The sequence below is a fragment of the Corvus cornix genome, chromosome 4 (genome assembly GCF_000738735.6).
Source record: "Corvus cornix cornix isolate S_Up_H32 chromosome 4, ASM73873v5, whole genome shotgun sequence".
NCBI classification, from domain to species: Eukaryota; Metazoa; Chordata; class Aves; order Passeriformes; family Corvidae; genus Corvus; species Corvus cornix.
Window position 1 is genome coordinate 50,371,289 of NC_046334.1, and position 18,120 is coordinate 50,389,408.

The 18,120-nt window shown below is 41.9% G+C and overlaps 1 protein-coding gene across 4 annotated transcripts in view; it reads right to left on the reverse strand.

Annotated features, from left to right (window-relative positions):
* The window catches only part of KLF3 (Kruppel like factor 3), a 29,929-nt gene extending 12,129 nt beyond the window's left edge, over positions 1-17,800 (reverse strand). The window contains exons 1-3 of one of the 4 annotated variants that reach the window (XM_039550964.1): positions 17,276-17,800; positions 13,161-13,199; positions 6,298-6,394 (exon numbers count right to left, since the gene is read on the reverse strand). In XM_039550964.1, coding sequence (XP_039406898.1) covers positions 6,298-6,354 — 57 coding nt within the window. In that variant the 5' untranslated portion in view covers positions 6,355-6,394; positions 13,161-13,199; positions 17,276-17,800. Of the gene's footprint in view, positions 1-6,297; positions 6,398-10,401; positions 10,480-13,160; positions 13,200-17,275 lie in introns of those variants that run through there. The other 3 variants (XM_039550965.1, XM_039550966.1, XM_019287120.2) reach the window with 3 other exon arrangements.
* Positions 17,801-18,120: the final 320 nt, after the last annotated feature.

Sequence of the window (18,120 nt, forward strand, 5' to 3'; positions counted from 1 at the left end):
CAACGCAGCAGAGAGACACAGAAAATGCAAAGCACACAAATTTTTAGTCCTGTTGTCAACCTTTTGAAATAAAGTGGTATCTTTGGATTTTAGGTAAGTAAACTAATATTAAGAAACTAATTAATTCGTTGGCACCAAAATATTTTGATGAGTGGGATTTGAAAAATGCTCAAAATGGTAGAAAGTAAACCAGATCAGAAATATAAAACTACTGTATTTTTATAAAATTATTTCCATAACATTTCAATTATTTTTCTTCCTGGGGTGAAGAATCTTCCTGGTTTCTTACCTCTGTCTTCCCTGTGAGGGAACACTTAGTTCATTTTAAATGTCAATGTTAATTGGAGGTATTTTTGCAAATTACACAAATGTAATTTTCTTCTTTTCAGTTACAGTTTGAAACACTGAGTTTAGAAAATATTACATTTTCCTCCCGCATTCATAGCACTGTGATAAAACAACAACGCTGAGTCACTTGGTTTATAGAACATTCAAATAAAGCAGCACACACAATAGTGATTAATCTTCAAACATTTAAATCTCTGAAAGCTATATATTTACTTTATGACTATTCTTACTAATTCCATCTACAGAAACATTCATCTTGATGGTAATTGGCTCATCAGAATTTTATGAAATGCCATTATTGCAAGAAGTGCTGTCTGTAGACTTGCCAGCATGGCTGAGCCAAGCAATGAAATTATTAGCATTCTAAGTGAAGTAGACCACTAAATATTGATATAACTTAGTATTTAACAGCATTTAGTGTCAATTAAATCTGATCAAATTATGGGCATAGCCCAAAAATCTAAATTTTAACAGGTAAGAACCATTAAATACCTCTGTTAAAACTCCTGTTATTGGTCTACAGTACAAAGTTCACCCAGCTTCAACAAGCTGTAAACATTCCACCATTAAGCATCAGTGCATTTTACAGTGCTGCAGACTTGTCAGGGATGATCACAATGTCATTGCCTATGAACTTTTCTTCCACTGCAAGAATGTTAAAAAGAAAAAGCCTGTGCAATTTACATCTCTAGGAATTAATCTATTTAAGAACGAAGCATCTCTACCTGTAACCTTTCTATATAAAGTTATCCTCGTTCAACTCTTCAAAGGTGTGTGTCTGTGTTGAAAAAAATACCCCACTATTAAAATGTTGTACACTAAACTCTAAAGTAGAAACTCTAAAGTAGAAATATTAAGTAACATATATTTAGATAAGCAAATAATACTTTCCACGAATTAGGAAGAAAATAATGATGTTTTTAAGAAGTGATTATTTTAGGAACTTGGTATTTTACCCCATATGCCTCACATTATCTTCCATAGAAGGTTTTCATTGTTGTAATTAAGCCAGCACAGACTTAATATCAGCTGTTTTTTCTGTCAGTTTTTGAATAATTTTCCTAAACTTTTCTTTCTTCTGCGGTTTTAACTGCTACTCTATCTGAACTGCAGATGAAGTTGCCATAGAAAAATGTGGTGTGACAAATTATGATGTGTTTGGGGAAAAAAAAGAATGAAAAAGTTGAGAAGGATGCTAGGACAATGAAAAGGAGAGTATCTGCTGTGAATCAGACACTGGTGAAAAACAGTTTTGCTTCCCTACAAATGAAGTCTTGTGGAAACCCTGTTCATTTGGAGTAAGTCACACTCAGATCTATCCTGGCACTGCAGTTAAGCTTCCTGTATCTTTTAGCATAGCAGAGTTTCAGTTTCTAGCTCCCTGGGATACAGCAATTGCCATTAGGTTGATGTGAAACACTGCTTTCAAATTTGGTGTCTATTTTCCTTCCTTTGCCAGGGAAACAGACAGTACCCCTTGGGGAATATGGGATGGGAGAGTAAGGATGACTTCACAATCTCTCTCAGTAAATAGGAAGCATTAACTACAGCAAAGAAACAAACAAAAAAAAGCCCAACTTTTACTTCTGTTTAGTTTTCTAAATGCCACCAAGTGCAGGAAGCAGGAGCGTGGTTCACGGCTGACAAGGGCAGTCTTTTCTCACCTGTCCTACAGTTTATGCAACGTATTTGGGTGGAACAATGGAAAATTAGATATCGTTGCTCTGTTTGCCTAAAATATTTAAGGTGATACATTTTCCTTGAATTTCTTCTGTGGGAATTAACAGCATATGCATGAGTTTGGTCTGACTTGGACTGAAAAAACTTGGACTGAAAAAACCCCAACAAATTCCCACTTTCCTGTAACTTCTGCTTTCCTAGACATCCCTATGCAGAACAGTATGTCACGACAGCAGATCATTATAATGATGCGAGATTGTATTTCAACATATATCCCCTTATAGTCCCCATCTAGCTCTTTCTATGTTTGATATCATCACTTTCCCTCTTCAGGCCTTACCAAGCAATTAATTTCCCTTTCCTTGCTGTTTGTCCATAATAAAACCCAGAGTAGTGAAGCTAAAAAGAAACTAGAAAATAAATCAAAGGAACTAATTTTGAGTCATATCCATGTGGCTCATCCAATTAAAACAAAAAAATCCCAAAGAAGAATCACCATGCTTTTCCTCTTGTCAATCTGTCAAGCATATAGATAGCCCAAACATTTCACATGCACTCCTATCACCTCCAAAAAGACTGCAGCTTTCACAAGGAGACATTATCAAGCACCACTCTGAAATAATCTGCCAAATTCTGCTACACCAAACATCTTAAAAGCTACACAACTGTATGAATTTAAAATTTAGCCCGCCTCTTGAAAAAACAGGTAAGAAATATTAAGTACTTCTGTTAAAACTCCTGTTATTGGTTTACAGTACAAAGTTCACCCAGCTTCAACAAACTGTAAACATTCCACCATTAAGCATCAGTGCGTTTACAGTGCTGCAGACTTGTCAGGGGTGATCACAATGTCATTGCCTATGAACTTTTCTTCCATTGCAAGAATGCTAAAAAGGAAAAGCCTGTGCAATTTACATCTCTGAGAATGCTTCTGGCCAACAAGTCTATTTTAAAGAACAAGCATCCATCGGTGTAACCTAATCCTAAGAATACCAGGTGCAAACTGGAGGAATAACTGTCTGCATGCTCATATAGTTTATGCATTCTTTGATGGGGGAGCAATTACCATTGTGATTGATTTTGGTGCACACCAGCCTGCAAAAGGGTAGAAATGCTGCTGGAGACTGGGACAACTGGTCTCCTGAGACTGTGAGAAGCTTCCAGGTAGATTCCCCCTTCCCAGGAGGGAGGCCAGCAGAGTATGCCCACAGCAAACACTGGAACACTCACTTTTGGATGGGTGAGTAAAAATGCCAAGATTCAGTCACATACAAAGTTAAAACCCTGAAGTACTTCCACAGGTGCTTTGTTCCTTTGTAGTTGTGCATTCTGCAAGGCCAAAGACTAAACATTTCTAGCTGAACCTGCTTATAAATATACATTATAACCCTTTAGACCTGATTATATTATATGCTGTATTGGCAATACTTAGGTACTGTATTATCAATAAATCTAATCATAATGACCCACATAATCAGCATCATACTTCTTGTGCCTGACCAAGTCTTCTCTCTACTATTCTGCTACACAGATTAAAAACTCTTTATTCCAATTCAAACAAAAAAGCAACTTGTTTCACCAAATGCTAACTGGTATTTCTCCAAATGTTTAAAAAGTCCTCACACCAAATAGGTAGTCTTTTAGGTAGGACTCAGATGACTTTGTCAGTGTTCATTAAGAACTATCATAATATATGTTCAATAATCCATTTCAATAAATGGCATGAGCTGTTGGTAGAGTGATGAAATAGTGTGGGTGCGAGCTTCAGTCACCTGAGAAGTATAGTTAATCCTTTCAGCCACACACCCTGAAACACAGTGGTGTCAAAACTACTAGTTTCCTTCTCCCCCTCCAACTACCATGATGTTTCAAAGAGAGACAGACTTTACACCTACAGTGTATGCTCAAATAGAAGAGTGAGTTATTCCTAAGGGGCTTAATTTAATTTGACCTCTAACGATACTATCAGAATGAAAGATGCAATACAAATAATCCAGATTTTGGATTTTTGGGTTTTGTCAGCCTGTACTGCTATGCTTAGCACCTCACAACATCACACTAACATTTTCTCTCCCATTCCACCTCCTCAAAAGGTGGTCAAGAAAACTAACTTACTCAGTGGCTGCTATCCTATCCTATGTTCTCTTCATATCACAATATCTCCCCTTAGAGGTGTCTCCAGAGCAGTTTTGGTTGTGGAATCAGGGCTCCAAGGAAGCCACAAGACCAAGAAGAGCGGAGAGCTCGAGGGCTTGGGGCTAAGCAGCCTATGTGTGTACAGAAGCTGAAACATGTGCTCCTCAGCCTGAGGGAAAACAAAGTAGTCTCCAATGAGGGAAACCTCACTCAGAAACCATACTTTCCTCTGGACTTTCTGCTTTTTCTTTTCTGCTTTTTTTTTCCCTTATACAGTGGTGAAACGAAAAACATACAGATGTGGTAAAATGCTCCAAGTAGTCTTTAACAGCTGGTCAGAGTGACTACACTTGACTTACGAGAAGACTCCAGAGGTCCAACCCATGGAAGGCACCACATCACTAGGAGAAGGATATGGTACAGAATAACCAATATTTGGAACCCCAGTCTTGAAATGCATTTGCCTCAGAAATGCTCCCTTGTTCTTCCCACGGCAGTTTTTCCTTCATCTGCTGGTCTGGGAAAGACTGCTTGCTCCTCTCCTGGTGGAGGGACTGACTCTGCCCATCTGGCAGAAGCACACAACTGTTTGGGGCATTTGTGTGTCTTGTGCAGAACCCCAAACCATTGCAGAACCTTCTTTGGGAGATGAAGGCAGACGTGCACAAAAGGCGGCCCAAAAGACAGTAGTGACACTTCTTTTGTAAAACCAGCCTATTTTCTGCTTTCAATGGACACCATTAGATAATCTTAGATTACAGCAGATAATCACCACTAATCTTAATATGGTTACACAATAACCATGATTAAAGTGACAGACAGGCTGGCCAACACAAAGGTTCCTTTTTGACCCAAATATTGGAATTAATCACACTCGTACCTTCAGTGACAGTTAGTTTTCTATCATTACTCTCCAGCAAATAAACCCCAGGAAAGTCAAACTGTAATTTTAAAATGCATATAAACTTAGCTCCCGGAAGTGTTACTAATAGCACTGAAGAAATCCGACTGCTTACAGATGGATTTAAATTTATGAAAATTACTCTTTATTTTAAATAAAACAGGAAGCAAACTTTCCATTGAAAGATGCCATTCAGAGCACAAGTTTAATATACTCTTGAGTTACGTACACTGACTTCACCCTTTTAATGGATCAGCCTTTCTAGGGGTGTGGTTTCATATTACACTTCATCTGTTATTGCAGGCTACTGCTGAAAGTGGAGGTCCCAGCAGCTGCCCAGTATGAGTCAGATCAGCTTCATGATCTAATAAAAAAATTAGTATTTTTGGTGGGTTAGCAATTCTGACCATTCAGTGAGCTGATCCAAAGGTTCCAAATCATTCTAGGACCACACAGTTCTTCAGTCACACAAAAGAGACACAAAGCTGGCAAGGAGAGAGCAAAGTCAAAACCTTTCCTTTCAGCAGCAGCCTGTATCATCACAACTGTCATTGTACTGCTCCCACCTACATGTTCCTGCTGCTGTGGCTTAGCAGACTCTTCTCTGAGATGACCCTATACTCTAAGTTCATGGAAAACTAACCCAATTTTAAAGAACTGTCTCCTCTTCCCCCTTTTTCCCCACATTCCTTCTCCACTGCCCTAGTTCTCATCTGTTCACATGGTAAAGTAGTGCAACCAGTTTACCCAGCAAAAAGCCATTGGTGGGTTGGGTTTTTGCAGGATTAATTTTCTGCTGTTTAGAGCATGGGCACCTGTTATCACAACCAAGAGAAAAAGAGAAAAAGGCACAGCAAGAAGTTGTCCACCTAGTTCAAGGGTGTAACATTGAAACCACAGGCTACGGACAACTTCACCATGAAGCATGGCAACTTAATTTCAACACACCTCCATCAGCAGCATGAGCTACAGAGATGATATTTACAAAGCAGTGGCTCAGGAATACTCAGATGCTCTCTCCTCTGATAAGCAACGGGTCAGGTCATTTAAGGCAATAAATTAATAAAGTACAGAAAGTTTTCCTAGAATGTGAATCTGATTGCACTAAGAACAAAATATAGCTTCACATGCTTTCCTAAGCTAGTCCACAGCTTAATTACATCTCATTATGAATTTAAAGGTGGAAAAACTAAAGAGTCATCTTTAGGGCCAATGTATTTTAAAAATCTTACCACTGAAACAGGCTCCATGGCTTCTTGCTTGATAGGGACTGGGTCAAACATTAGCATCTTTTTTATTCACCTGTTCTGATACCTCTGATGTTCTGTCCTGCTGGGGAAAGACAAGGTGTGAGAAAGCCACAGGAAACACCCATATCAATTTTCTGAATTGTAGAGAACTTACTATTTTGTCAGATTAATGTGAATATTTATCCATCTCTAACATAGATTTTTTAATCTTCGACTGAATTTATCGCAATTTTTTTCCTTCTAAATTGCCATTCAAACAAAGGGGCATCTGCTCACTTTAATGCAAGCTAATTTGAATTTTTGTTGTGCATGTCAGGACACTAAGACCACAGAATTTTCACTTTCATTAGCTGTCAAGTGTTTTAACACATCACAGTTTAGACCAGGCATTTCTCATCAGCATTAAAACCTCAGAATAATCTTGTTTATACAAGTGAACTGATTCTGGAGAGGATCTCTCTTTCCTAAGAATACTAACAGAAACACTCAATAGATATCATATACAGTGACACTGATATCAATGCAAAAAAAAAAGATTTAAATTCAAGACTAACTTGGACTACATTCAACATGCTGCAATGACTTAACAGAAAAAATGCATCAGTAATTATGACATAATAGATTTACTGAGAATTCAACAACTATTTGTGCTAACTGTGCAAAATAAAAGCACTTTAAAAAATCCGTTTGCATTCTGTGCAGCTTCAGGGCTTTTTTTTTTTTTCAGTGTTAAACCTTACTTGTCCAATCTCTAAAAGCCTGAAATAAAAGTATTTAGTGTAAAGCATGTCATAACTATCATACTACACATTTGCCATACCTCTTCTGGGTAAAGCCATAAGGGTACACAGAGAAACTGCAGGGAAGCAAAGGGAAGTTGTTCGCAATGACATTTAGATGGTGCCAAGCTGTTCACAAATCACTCGAGGTTATACATTATATGACTGATGTCAAAGGGGCAAGTTCTGACCGGACACCGTAAATTTCACAGCCCTGCCTGGAAGTGGTACGACCTCTTTTAAGATGCGAGGACAAAAGTAAATGACACAAATTCAATTTGGCCAGTAGATGGCACTGGAAAGAAGCGAATACAGCCAGACTCCACCATCTGCAATTCACCCCACAGGACAGGCTGGAGGCTCACCAACAGGTTCGTAGCTGTGGCCGGCGAATTCTCCCAGAAATGTAAATGAACATTTTAAGATGCACCTGCTCAAATTAAAACAGTTCTAATAAGCCTGCACTAATGAGCAATCTTGCAGTTAACATGTGTTTATAGATCAAAATTTGTTAAGAGCTTCCAGAGAAAGATGGCATGAGTTACAAGCCAACCATTAGTTATTCAGGTACAAAAACAAAGTTTAAAGACTTTTGGAAATCTATTACAACAGTGTGCATTTTGAATAATGGAAACAAGCAAGCAGCAGAAGTAAATTATAGTATCTTCATAATTCATCTTACAAAAGGTGAAGGCCTGACAAAAACAAATCACAAAACTAAAGTGAAACAAATAATGCAGCTTAATGTAATTTCCAGTTTAAACATAGTATGTAGTTTTCATTTGGGAGCAGTCGTGTAAGATGGCACTATTTGCTAAAAGTTGTGATAATTCCGTAAATACCTTAAGTATGTTTGTGAGAAGGTTATTAATTATACTACTTTCTTTGGATGGTTATCTTTTACATAACCATTATCTAAGTTATCTTTTTCAGGTTTTCAACATTTCACATAGCAAGAACTAACATTTCAGAATACTGACTTCCCAGAAATACATCCACATATCTATGCATCATTCATATTCTCACACATTCATCCACATTGTGAAAACAGAAAAGTTGCACTTTTAGACATGAAAAATGTTTACAGTAAAATGTAGCCACTCAGAGCTCCTACATAAGAATTTGGAACTAATTCCTTTCAGGTTTCCAGAAACTTTTGATTTTTAGTTTGTATGTGCATACATAAAGTGACACACCAATGTGTACTTTAGTGAAGGAATAAAGGAAGGAAGAAAGGAGAAAAGATAGGGAAGAAAGAAGAGGAAGGGGAGAAACAGAAGAAAGGAAGGGAAGGGAAGGGAAGGGAAGGAAGAAGGAAGGGAAGGAAGGAAGGGAAGGAAGGGAAGGAAGGGAAGGGAAGGAAGGGAAGGAAGGGAAGGGAAGGGAAGGGAAGGGAAGGGAAGGGAAGGGAAGGGAAGGGAAGAAGAGAAGTTTGTTCTAAGTAACTGCAATGATGCTCATCCTTTCTGTAATTTTTTTAAACTGTATTTTCTTCAGTTTAAGAGTCACTCCTTCTCACCTTTTACTCCAAGAAAGTGTGTGAAAAGACACTTGATACACATTTCACATGTCACGCTACATATTTCCGTGTTTCCTGAGATAGCTCTAAATTACTGTACAGGAATTAAGCTGACATAGACAACAGGAAGTGTACTACTCTGAACAGAAGTGAAAAGTAATTCTCAATCTTTCCCAAGTGCAGTCATCTAAGAACAGCAAAGGAAAACTTTACTTTTATGTAAGTTACTATGCTTCATCAGAGTATAGGAATCAATCAATCTTCATCACCTTACTCTTAAGCAGAAGGTTTCTTTTCCCCTTTTGATAGTGACTGGAAACCAATTTTCAAGAAAGGAAAATTAATTAAGATGTAACACTTGGTTCTGTAGGATTGCTACAAAGTCAGTGTAAGTCAGCTTTGGATCTGGCATTTAAAATTTAGCTCAAAAGGATGCTTTTCTGAGGCTGCAAATAAACTCACAAAAACCTGCTCTTTGTATTTAAAAATGATGCTCCAAATTGATAGCCTGGACCACACTCATGAGCAAATATGTGCATGTACACTCACACACGAATAAAGCATGGTACTTCCATTAAAAAGCAGATAGTTTCTCCCAGTATATTTGTAAAATCATGCCTACTAACTCAAAACTTTTCAGTCTTTCTCTCCTAAACATTTGAGAAGGGGGCAATAGGGAAGGTAAACAGTCTTGCCTGTTTCTATTACAGAGGAATGAAAAAACAGTTGGGTTCTACTTTACAGAGTGATTTCAGAATGTACTTGTTTGAAGGCCTGCAAATTGTTTAGTACTTACAAATAATTTCTGGAAAATCAAAATACCATCTCTCATTCTTGAGGTGCCCTGGAAAACCCGATGAGGTGACAACAATATATTAACGTTAAATGTATTAAAAAATAAGAACCTTTGCCTTTCACTGTATTAGGTAAGCTATTTTGCATTAAAGGGTTTTCTCATGTGAGGTAAAAGAATTTAAAATGAATGTAATCTGAAACTAAATAATTAACTACAATCCAGTAAGCAAACATTCCACCCTCTCTTTTTTTTGCTCTCCCTCTTTTTTTCTGCTAACAAGCCACCCAGTTTTACTTTCTTGCCTCCTCCCATTCACTCCACCCTGTGGATCTCTGCCAAGTCAGTCCAACTTGTCCAAACAGGACACAGCTTTTGATAAGATTTTGCTCACACCCCGCACTTCAGAAAGACGAATGAAGCAACTGGGTTTTGCATGCAAATAAGGACAGGTGCAATGTAAAGTCCAGGCAAAGTCCCTCAATATTCTCCTATCAGAAGTCCAGCGAAGACAGCAAGCCAGAAACACCACAAACTCTGCCCTTATGATCCAATATACAGCAAGGTATCCATTCCAGAAGGGAAATTCATTATTGTTAGAGCTCATCGCCTTGTCAGAATTAAAGACTTCTCAATATTAACTTCCTGACAGGTGTATGGTTTATTGTTTCAGAGACATAATTAAGATTAAATGAAAGCTTAAAGGTACTTAGATGTGTATTCTGACAATAAGGGCTTGTATGGATTATTTACCCTGGATGAAATGTGCAAAGTGGTTAAAAAATGCCCTCAGACTACACATCTGCACTGCAGAGCAGCTGGAAAAGGGCAACCACAGCACAGCTACTCCCAGCAGCTCTGCGCATCTACCTTCAAGGTCCACCAACTCCGCAGGCCTGTTACGAAATGAAAGGGTGGGGTGCAGGGCCAGTTTTGACTGCACATCCAACAACAAAGGTTTATTCTAACATAAAGCCTGTGCTCTCAATAAATACCTGGAAAAGCAGTCAGTGACTGACTTTTGTTGCAGACAGGGGGGTGGTGACCATACATTCTGCCGCTCTTCACTCCGCCTGAGAACATATATAGGGTTTATTTCCTCAGTCTTTGTGCTGGAGGAAGCAAATGAATGCTGCCCCATGTACAGCAAGTCTTTGTCCTAGAAGCTTCAAGGTATGATTGTTATTGTCAGTATAATTACAGAATAATGCAATGGTATCTGCTAAATTAGCACTGCATGAGTGCCCTCTGCAAAGAACTGCAGCTCTTGCAGCACTGTCTGAATCCAGCAGCCAACATTAAGTCCCATTGCAAAAGCTCTTCAGTCCAAGCACTTTGGGACTCTTTGGGTTGCTCTGAACCTATGGCTTCTGCGAGCCTCAAGTCAAACTTCCTCTGATACAAGGGAGAAACAATAGTATCAGAAGATTCTCCACTGATGAAAACCAAAAGGGAAAGGAGGTTTTCCAAACCCAAGTGAGTAGTCTTCAATGGAACCTCTAAAGAGTTTGACAGAGAGGAACCAGTTTCTGAGACCAACATTCCCTGCAGAAGGTACAGAAACTGTTTTCCAGAGCTCATAACGTGTTTGCACTTTACTGTACCAGTTGCTCATCAAGACCTGAGTCAGCAAAAAAGTGTTTCTGAAGTTCCATTAACTTTAATGGGAAGTAAGCAAGTACTTAACTGCACTTGACCCCAAAATAGCAGCAGGCAAAGAAGCTCTCCAGCTCAGCACAGCAGACTCGGCCAAATCAAGCAAGAGCAGTGGAAGGAACAAAGGTCTAGACACCGTACTGTGGGAAGAGACCAGAGCAGCCACACCATAAGGAACAGAGCAGAAGGAAAATCATTAAGAAGCAGCACACCAAGAAAATATTCTACTGATCAACAGCTTTCTGTGTTTATTTGCTGGATTTCCACTGGATAACAATAATAATTGTTGAAACAGTTAGAATATTTTGTAAAAGAAAACAGTACCTAGGCAAAAATTTTCTCCTTGAAGTTTTATTGATAGGTATTAAGAAAAAGAGCATTTCTACACAATTCTGGTATTTAGTATTTCAACTACTTTTGCTTCTTAGCAAAGACTTGAAAATCTTTTATCTTTGTCCTTTCAGGACTGCAAGCAGGCTGAAAAACTTGTGTTTTGTACTTGTGCATCATAACTTTGTTGATGTCACCTTGTTTGACCTAGAACTTCTTTGACATAATCATTTATCACCTGTGTAGCAGACTAATCAGTATTTCCATTAAAATTCTGATAATACTATTGCAGGATCTTTGAAGCCATACGCCTGGAAATGGCTTTCTTGTATCCAAAAATCTTGGGCAAAAATATTTTCAAAGTGCTTGTTAAGAAAATATCTTTACCAAGGAAAAACTGAGCCCATGTAAACCTTGTTCAATCTTCAGCTGTATAATTACTGAACCTAAGAGGAGAAAGAACCTAAGAGGAGGCACCTCCATTAGACAATATTCTCCCTTATCAGGGCAGACTGCTGTCTGGTTTCCTGTCTCAAGCTACTTCTTAGAAGGAGAAACAGTCTAGTAAGGATAGAAGATCAGACTTTTGAAAACAAGTGAAGTATGTGGAATGGTATGATAATCTTTCTGTTCCAAACTGAACTTCATTTTTTTTTTTGTTGTGTTTTTCTTAAGAGATTAATTTTTAAGATAATTTAAAAGGAGAAAGAGTAAACCTTTTTATTATGAGGGAAAAATGACAGAAAATACTGTTCTCTTATGTGAAGGGTTCTGCTATTTCAGGAAATGTGAGAAAGAGATTAAACATTTTTTATAGCATGGGAAAGAAGAAAGAAAATCTAATCCTAGAGAAAGGATGTATACATTTATGAATAATAGCCTAAATGATTAATTTGAACAAGGATCGGAATACAGCGCAAATGTTGATGAACTTCTATGTACCTATGGAAATGAAAATAAAAACTACCAGGGAGAAGAGGTGGACAGTGTAGTGGATAGAAATGTTACAGTGATCAGAGCAGCTTACTCTTTAAAAGTGGAAACTCTGTCATGTCTTCATGGATCAAGTTAGTTTGTTGGTAACACACACTGACTGCATGACAGGCAGACCATGCGTTTGGTTGGAGGTTTTTTCCCTTCTGAGTTAGTTTACTATTTAAAACCTGTTGGAGCTTTGTCTTTCCATTTGGCTGATCTACACTTACACTTCCTTCCCCTGGGAGATATCACCTACGGCTACAAAACCCTCAAAGGAAGCTTTGGCATCAAGTGAATGCTTCATGGGAAAGAGTTAAATCTCTCCTAAAACCAGCTCTGCCAAACTTCATATTCTGGATTGGAAGCAACTAGCCTCAGAATGAAAACACAAAGATTTAATGCTGACAGCATAAAAGAACTCTAAAAGACCTCCTGTTAATGGTGTTAATTAATATTTAAAAGTTGGTTTACAAAAATTATTATAATTTTAACCTCAGTTCCCTATTTTATAGAACTTCTGGCTACAAAAAGGTGTGAACCACAAAATTTACTGCATTTATTATACAGCAGTTTCCAATATTAAACACAGTTAAATGCCACTCTTTTCCTCTGTCTTTGGAAAAAAAAAGATTAACTGTTTGAAATCTTGGGCAAATTAACAGTACAAGAATTAAAATATGTAATCGTGTTCTAATGGATAAACTCATCCACAGTGTTCTAAAACGAACAGAAACCAACAAAACAAAAACAACTGAGAGCAACAAATTGAAATAATCAATAAACAACTTACCAAAACTGTGTAGCCAAATACTTCTTTTTATCTGGATTTCTGAACAGACAAAAAACAGTTTGCTGTAAGTATGCGCACATAATCCAATAAAAATTATTTTTTCACATATAATTAAGCTCTGAAAGAAGTTTAAAGTGTGTGTTTCAGATATTTCCTAAAGATACCTGCAATGATCTCACACAGCTAACCTGCAGCAACCAGAAAAGCAAGAGCAGGAGCTAAAAGACTACTTTAGAAACTATTGGGGGGAAGAGAGTAAAATGAAAAGGTGGAAGTATTTCTGTGTGTACAGAAGCCATACATATTCCAGCCCATAAGAGACAGAGAAGAATAAACACTCCATCTGGCATTTTCATCCAGGGCACACAGAGGTTAATGCAAGTCTTTCTCTCGATTTCAATGAACTTTGGCTTGGGTCCCTTAGCTCTTCTTCTGTCAGATCCAAAGCAATAGAAAGATTCGTGTTTTTCTCAATTTCCTCTCAATTTTCACTATATCTGCCTGCAACAGGGTGAGGGGGAAAGATAAATATAAAAACAGGAGTAAAACAATTACTGTTATGCCTACAGAAATGCAAAATGTGGGAGTACTTATTAATGCCAAAGATAAGTTAGACAGCGGTGCCTCATTTTCTTTATTACATCTGGAAGACAATGAATCTTTTAGTCTGTATAAGGAGAAAATACCTACTCCTTTTGAGATTTGGAAATACGAAGTGCTTATAGTGGGCCATTCAGGTTGAGTAACGGCCGAAGCCAAAACCCTCTCACAACTATGAGCCTACAGATGTGGACTTTTTTCTCACTTATACTCTTTATACATCAGTGCAACTCTGTGACTTTAATGGAGCTATTCCAGATCAGCTGATGAGCAAGCGAGAGCAGAAAACTGGCTCACAACTTTCTGGAGACTTGAGCTCAAGTTTTCAGTGAACAGAGTGAAGCTCTCCAGTTCACCCCTTACTATACTGGAGTCGAGGGCGCGCGTTAAAGGTTAACTTGGAAACCTCGTTATGACATAACATAGGCATCTTAAGCAATCCCGAGTGTGTAGAGACACGATAACTCATCGGGTGGGGATTGGGAGTTGAGGGGCAGTGACAAGGGGCCTGGACGAGGCTACCGAACTGCCAGAAAACAGCCTGAAACAGGAAAGAGCACCACATATGCCACTTGGAATGTGTGACGCAAACCCCAGCCTTGAAACAAAGAACAGGAAACAGCTCTGCTGGCTGCGCTGGGGAGAAAGCACAGAGAAACATTTAGGCGGCCCTCCCTGACCCTATATTCATGAGCAGCTGGAGTCTTTTAAAACAACAACAGTGGGTGGAGGTGTTTGTTCATTGGGTGTGAATAAAAACACTGTCCTTATGCAGGGGACCTGCCCTATTTACAAACAGGCTCCCTTAAAATGAGGGAGCAGGAGATTTTAAGACACCACAGGTCAGGAGGATTCACTGAAACCTTCCCTTAGACCAGTTGGTTTATTACTGTATTTACAGAATGCCAGTAGCTAAACAGAGCTCTGGCTTCATGACATCAACGAGGCAGCACCCAGCCTGGCAGCAAGCACCTTCTTCGCAGGCAGAGCTGGGGGATGAGACCGTGACAGGAAGGATTTGTAAAGCTTTGGGTCTGCTCCTGGACAGTGGCTCACTCACGCTCAATACTGTTCCATAGCTGAGGACCAACGTCACTCAGTACACCCAAGAATATTTTTCTAAGCCATCACATGCTTAGCCTTTCACATCCCTGTTTTCATACACACTCAAGACTTCATTTCAGAATTTGATTTCCCATGAATTTACTACTTTTATTTTTGACGCACCCAAATATAGAGCTGAATAAATGAAATGAGCTGAAGCCGAGGAATAGCACAACTTGTCTAGATTTCATGCAGCAGAATAACTTCAACACTTGTTTTCCTTCAAAGCTGTGGTCTCAAATACTCTCTCTTCTCTTAGGTACCTTGCATCAGTTATTTATATACCACGGGTGGGACATCTAACATTATCAAATGTGAGAAACTGTTACAGCAAATTACGTGGATGAGTACCACAGCAACACCAATGAATGCTGTGGGGTTTCGAGGTTGGACTTTAATAACGAACACAGGGTAAAAATTGGCTAATACAGCATCTACACAGCAACGTGTGGGTGTAGGATTTTGCCAATAGTATCAGTTCCTTACTTCTTCATACTGAATAACTGGAAATATAGGTAATTTGGTGATTGTATAACATCTCTATTACTGCTGAATCTTCAACTCATCTCACTCACCTTTACATCACTATTTATCTGAAAGCTTTTGCTTTTGGCTAAACAGGTGTTACCTAGGTCAAATGCTCACAGTACCTAAGGGCTCCCTTGCAGCTCTGCAAAGTGGAGGAAATTTTGCTTGGATTCTCAGGGAAGGGATAGACCATTTAGCATTCTTTCCTGCCCCCACCCCTTGCCCTGACCCCTAGTCTCTCTTGTGATCTGTACCATAACTATAACAAAGTGCACAGGGAAAAACCACAGGAATATTTGCCTGCTTGTGAAAAAAAAGCTAGTCAAGTCAGCTTCAGGTTTTTTATATTTTGATGCTAGACAATAACAATTTATTCTTAAAAATACAAGGTGAAAGCTAATTTGAAATAAGTATCTTCTGGGTCAGGTGGGATTATCAAATCCAGATGTAATTCCTTTCACACAAGTACCAGTTGCTCATGTGATTATCATGCCAGTGTATCTTAAAAGTATTCGATGGAAAAGTCACTAGTCAGCAGCCATATAACTCTTTGTTTTCAATACAGGTAATGTATATTTATGAATATTAGTTTAAATGAAGTCTTCAGAGCTCTCCTATCAGACACCCAAATTCAGCTTTTCCCAACAATTAAACCTTCAGAGTTCAGTTCCACAACCAGTGACACCTCCTGAATTTTCAAAGGTGAGGAAGTGAATAAAACACAACAGACAGTGCAGGTACAGTACCTGAACCAAAAGGGAAGTGTACAAAACAACTTTAATGTATTTCTGTATGTAACTCGGGAACGACCACTTGAGCTACTCTGAACTAGGTCTTTCTCCCAAGCTCCGGTTAAGGTGCTGTGATCTCCCAGCGCAGGCTCGCGTTGCTGAGCCTTCTTTTGCCAGGGCTCCCCTAGCTGTGCCAGGCACTCACCTCACAGCAGTCCAAAGCAAGTAACTCCTATTCCCCTTTCGGTTAAAGACAAATAAACAGAGATCCAGGAAAAAAAAAAAAAAAAAAAAACCAAACAAAAACCCACCAACAAATGGCATCTAGCAAAGGCAAGGTTATTTCTAACTCCACACTTCACTGCTGTGCTGTCCCACGTTTTACCTTCGCCTGCATGACGGCCAAGCGGTGCTAAGGTGACCTGACAATACGAGGGGCAGACTTTTGAGAACCGATTTCATCCTAGACTTTACCAGGAGTTAAACGGGGGACATGGCGCCTGCCGATCCGCTCCGCGCTACGGGTGGGACACGGCCCGGACGCGAGCTCCTACCTGCCATCTCGCCCGTCGCCCGCGGAACCGAGCGAACCCGCTGTACTTTCCACCTCGGTTTGGTCGGGCACTGTATCCCGCCCAGGATCCGATGGCACTTCAGTCTCTGCCCGAAGATGCGCCTGTCCGGCCCCGGCGAGAGGCCGGGGGCTGCGGCCGCGTTGGGCGGGAGAGCGGCCCCGAGGGGCGGGCGGCCCGCGGGCCCTCCCGCCGAGGACAGGCGGGCGGGGAAGGGCGCCGGGGGAAGGCGCCCCCCGAGCGGCCCCGCCGGCCACACAGGTGCGCTGCTTGCCCGGCGGGCGCGGCGACACGGCGGCCCTGCGCCCCCGGCTACCGCCGGCCGCACAGCGAGTTTCCCGGGTGCCGCGGAGGGAGTCCCGCTCTGAGCCCCCGCGGCAAGTCCTGCTCCCCCTTCCCAGCAACTGCGGCCTGACGGAGACCCAGTTCCCGCCACCCCGGGGCGGCTGCGGCTCCCGCGGCGTCACCTTGCCGCCTCGGGCTCCGCACTGCTCGCAGCGCCTGGAAACTTTCCTTGTCCGGCACCTCATCCCGCAGCCGGCACAGCCCGGCCCCCGCATTACCCCGCCCTCACACTTACGCTCGGCGGGCGGTGCGGGGCGCGCCGCGATTCCGTCGGCTCCCGCAGCGCCGGGGGTCGCGGTAGGTGGCGGGGCTGGGGGCGCTCCCGTGGGACCGAGGCGCGAGGCCGGCGTGTCCCGCGTCCCCGCGGCTGAGGCGCCTCGGCGGTGTCTCCGGGTCTGTGTGCGAGGAGGAGCAGCGCGCTCCGCCCTCCGCCCGCTCGCCTTCCCCCGGGCTCCTGGCACCGGGCCGCGCTGTCACATGACGCCGGCGCCGCTCGCCCTGCCAGGCTCCCCGGGCCGGCGGGGTGAGTGGCGGTGGGAGGGTCACAGCAGGGAGCGCGGCCGGGCGGGTCCCGCCCGCGGGGTGGAGGCTCCGCCGAGGGGCCGGGGCAAGTCACCACTCACAAACAAGCGGGCACGCACTGACTACGCGCCCACCCTGCCTCCCGGGGGCAGACAGCCTCTCACAGACACTTAATTAACCCCAGCAGCCTGGGGAGGAGAGGGGAGGGGAACAGGGCCGCCCCACCGAGAAACCTGCCCGTCCAGCTCCTCCTCCCCGCCCGTGTGTCAGGCAGAGGCGTGCACCTGGCAGCAGCCCTGCGGCAGGGCGCACCCCTCCCTGCTTCCCTCCCTCCGCGTCCACCCCGGCCGACCTGCGGCGGCAGCAAAACAACAGCAACACCCAGCGCCCGGGGGGAAGGAAGGGAGGTGCTCACGCGGGGCCGCTGCCGCCGAGCTGGCTTTGCCAGCGGGGGCTGGGAAAGGGCGCGGGGGGCCGCTCCCCGGCCCTGCCGCCGCGGGCTGCCTGCGCCGCGCCCCGTCGCGCCGAGGGAGGTGGCGGGGCCGGGCGGGGCGAGGG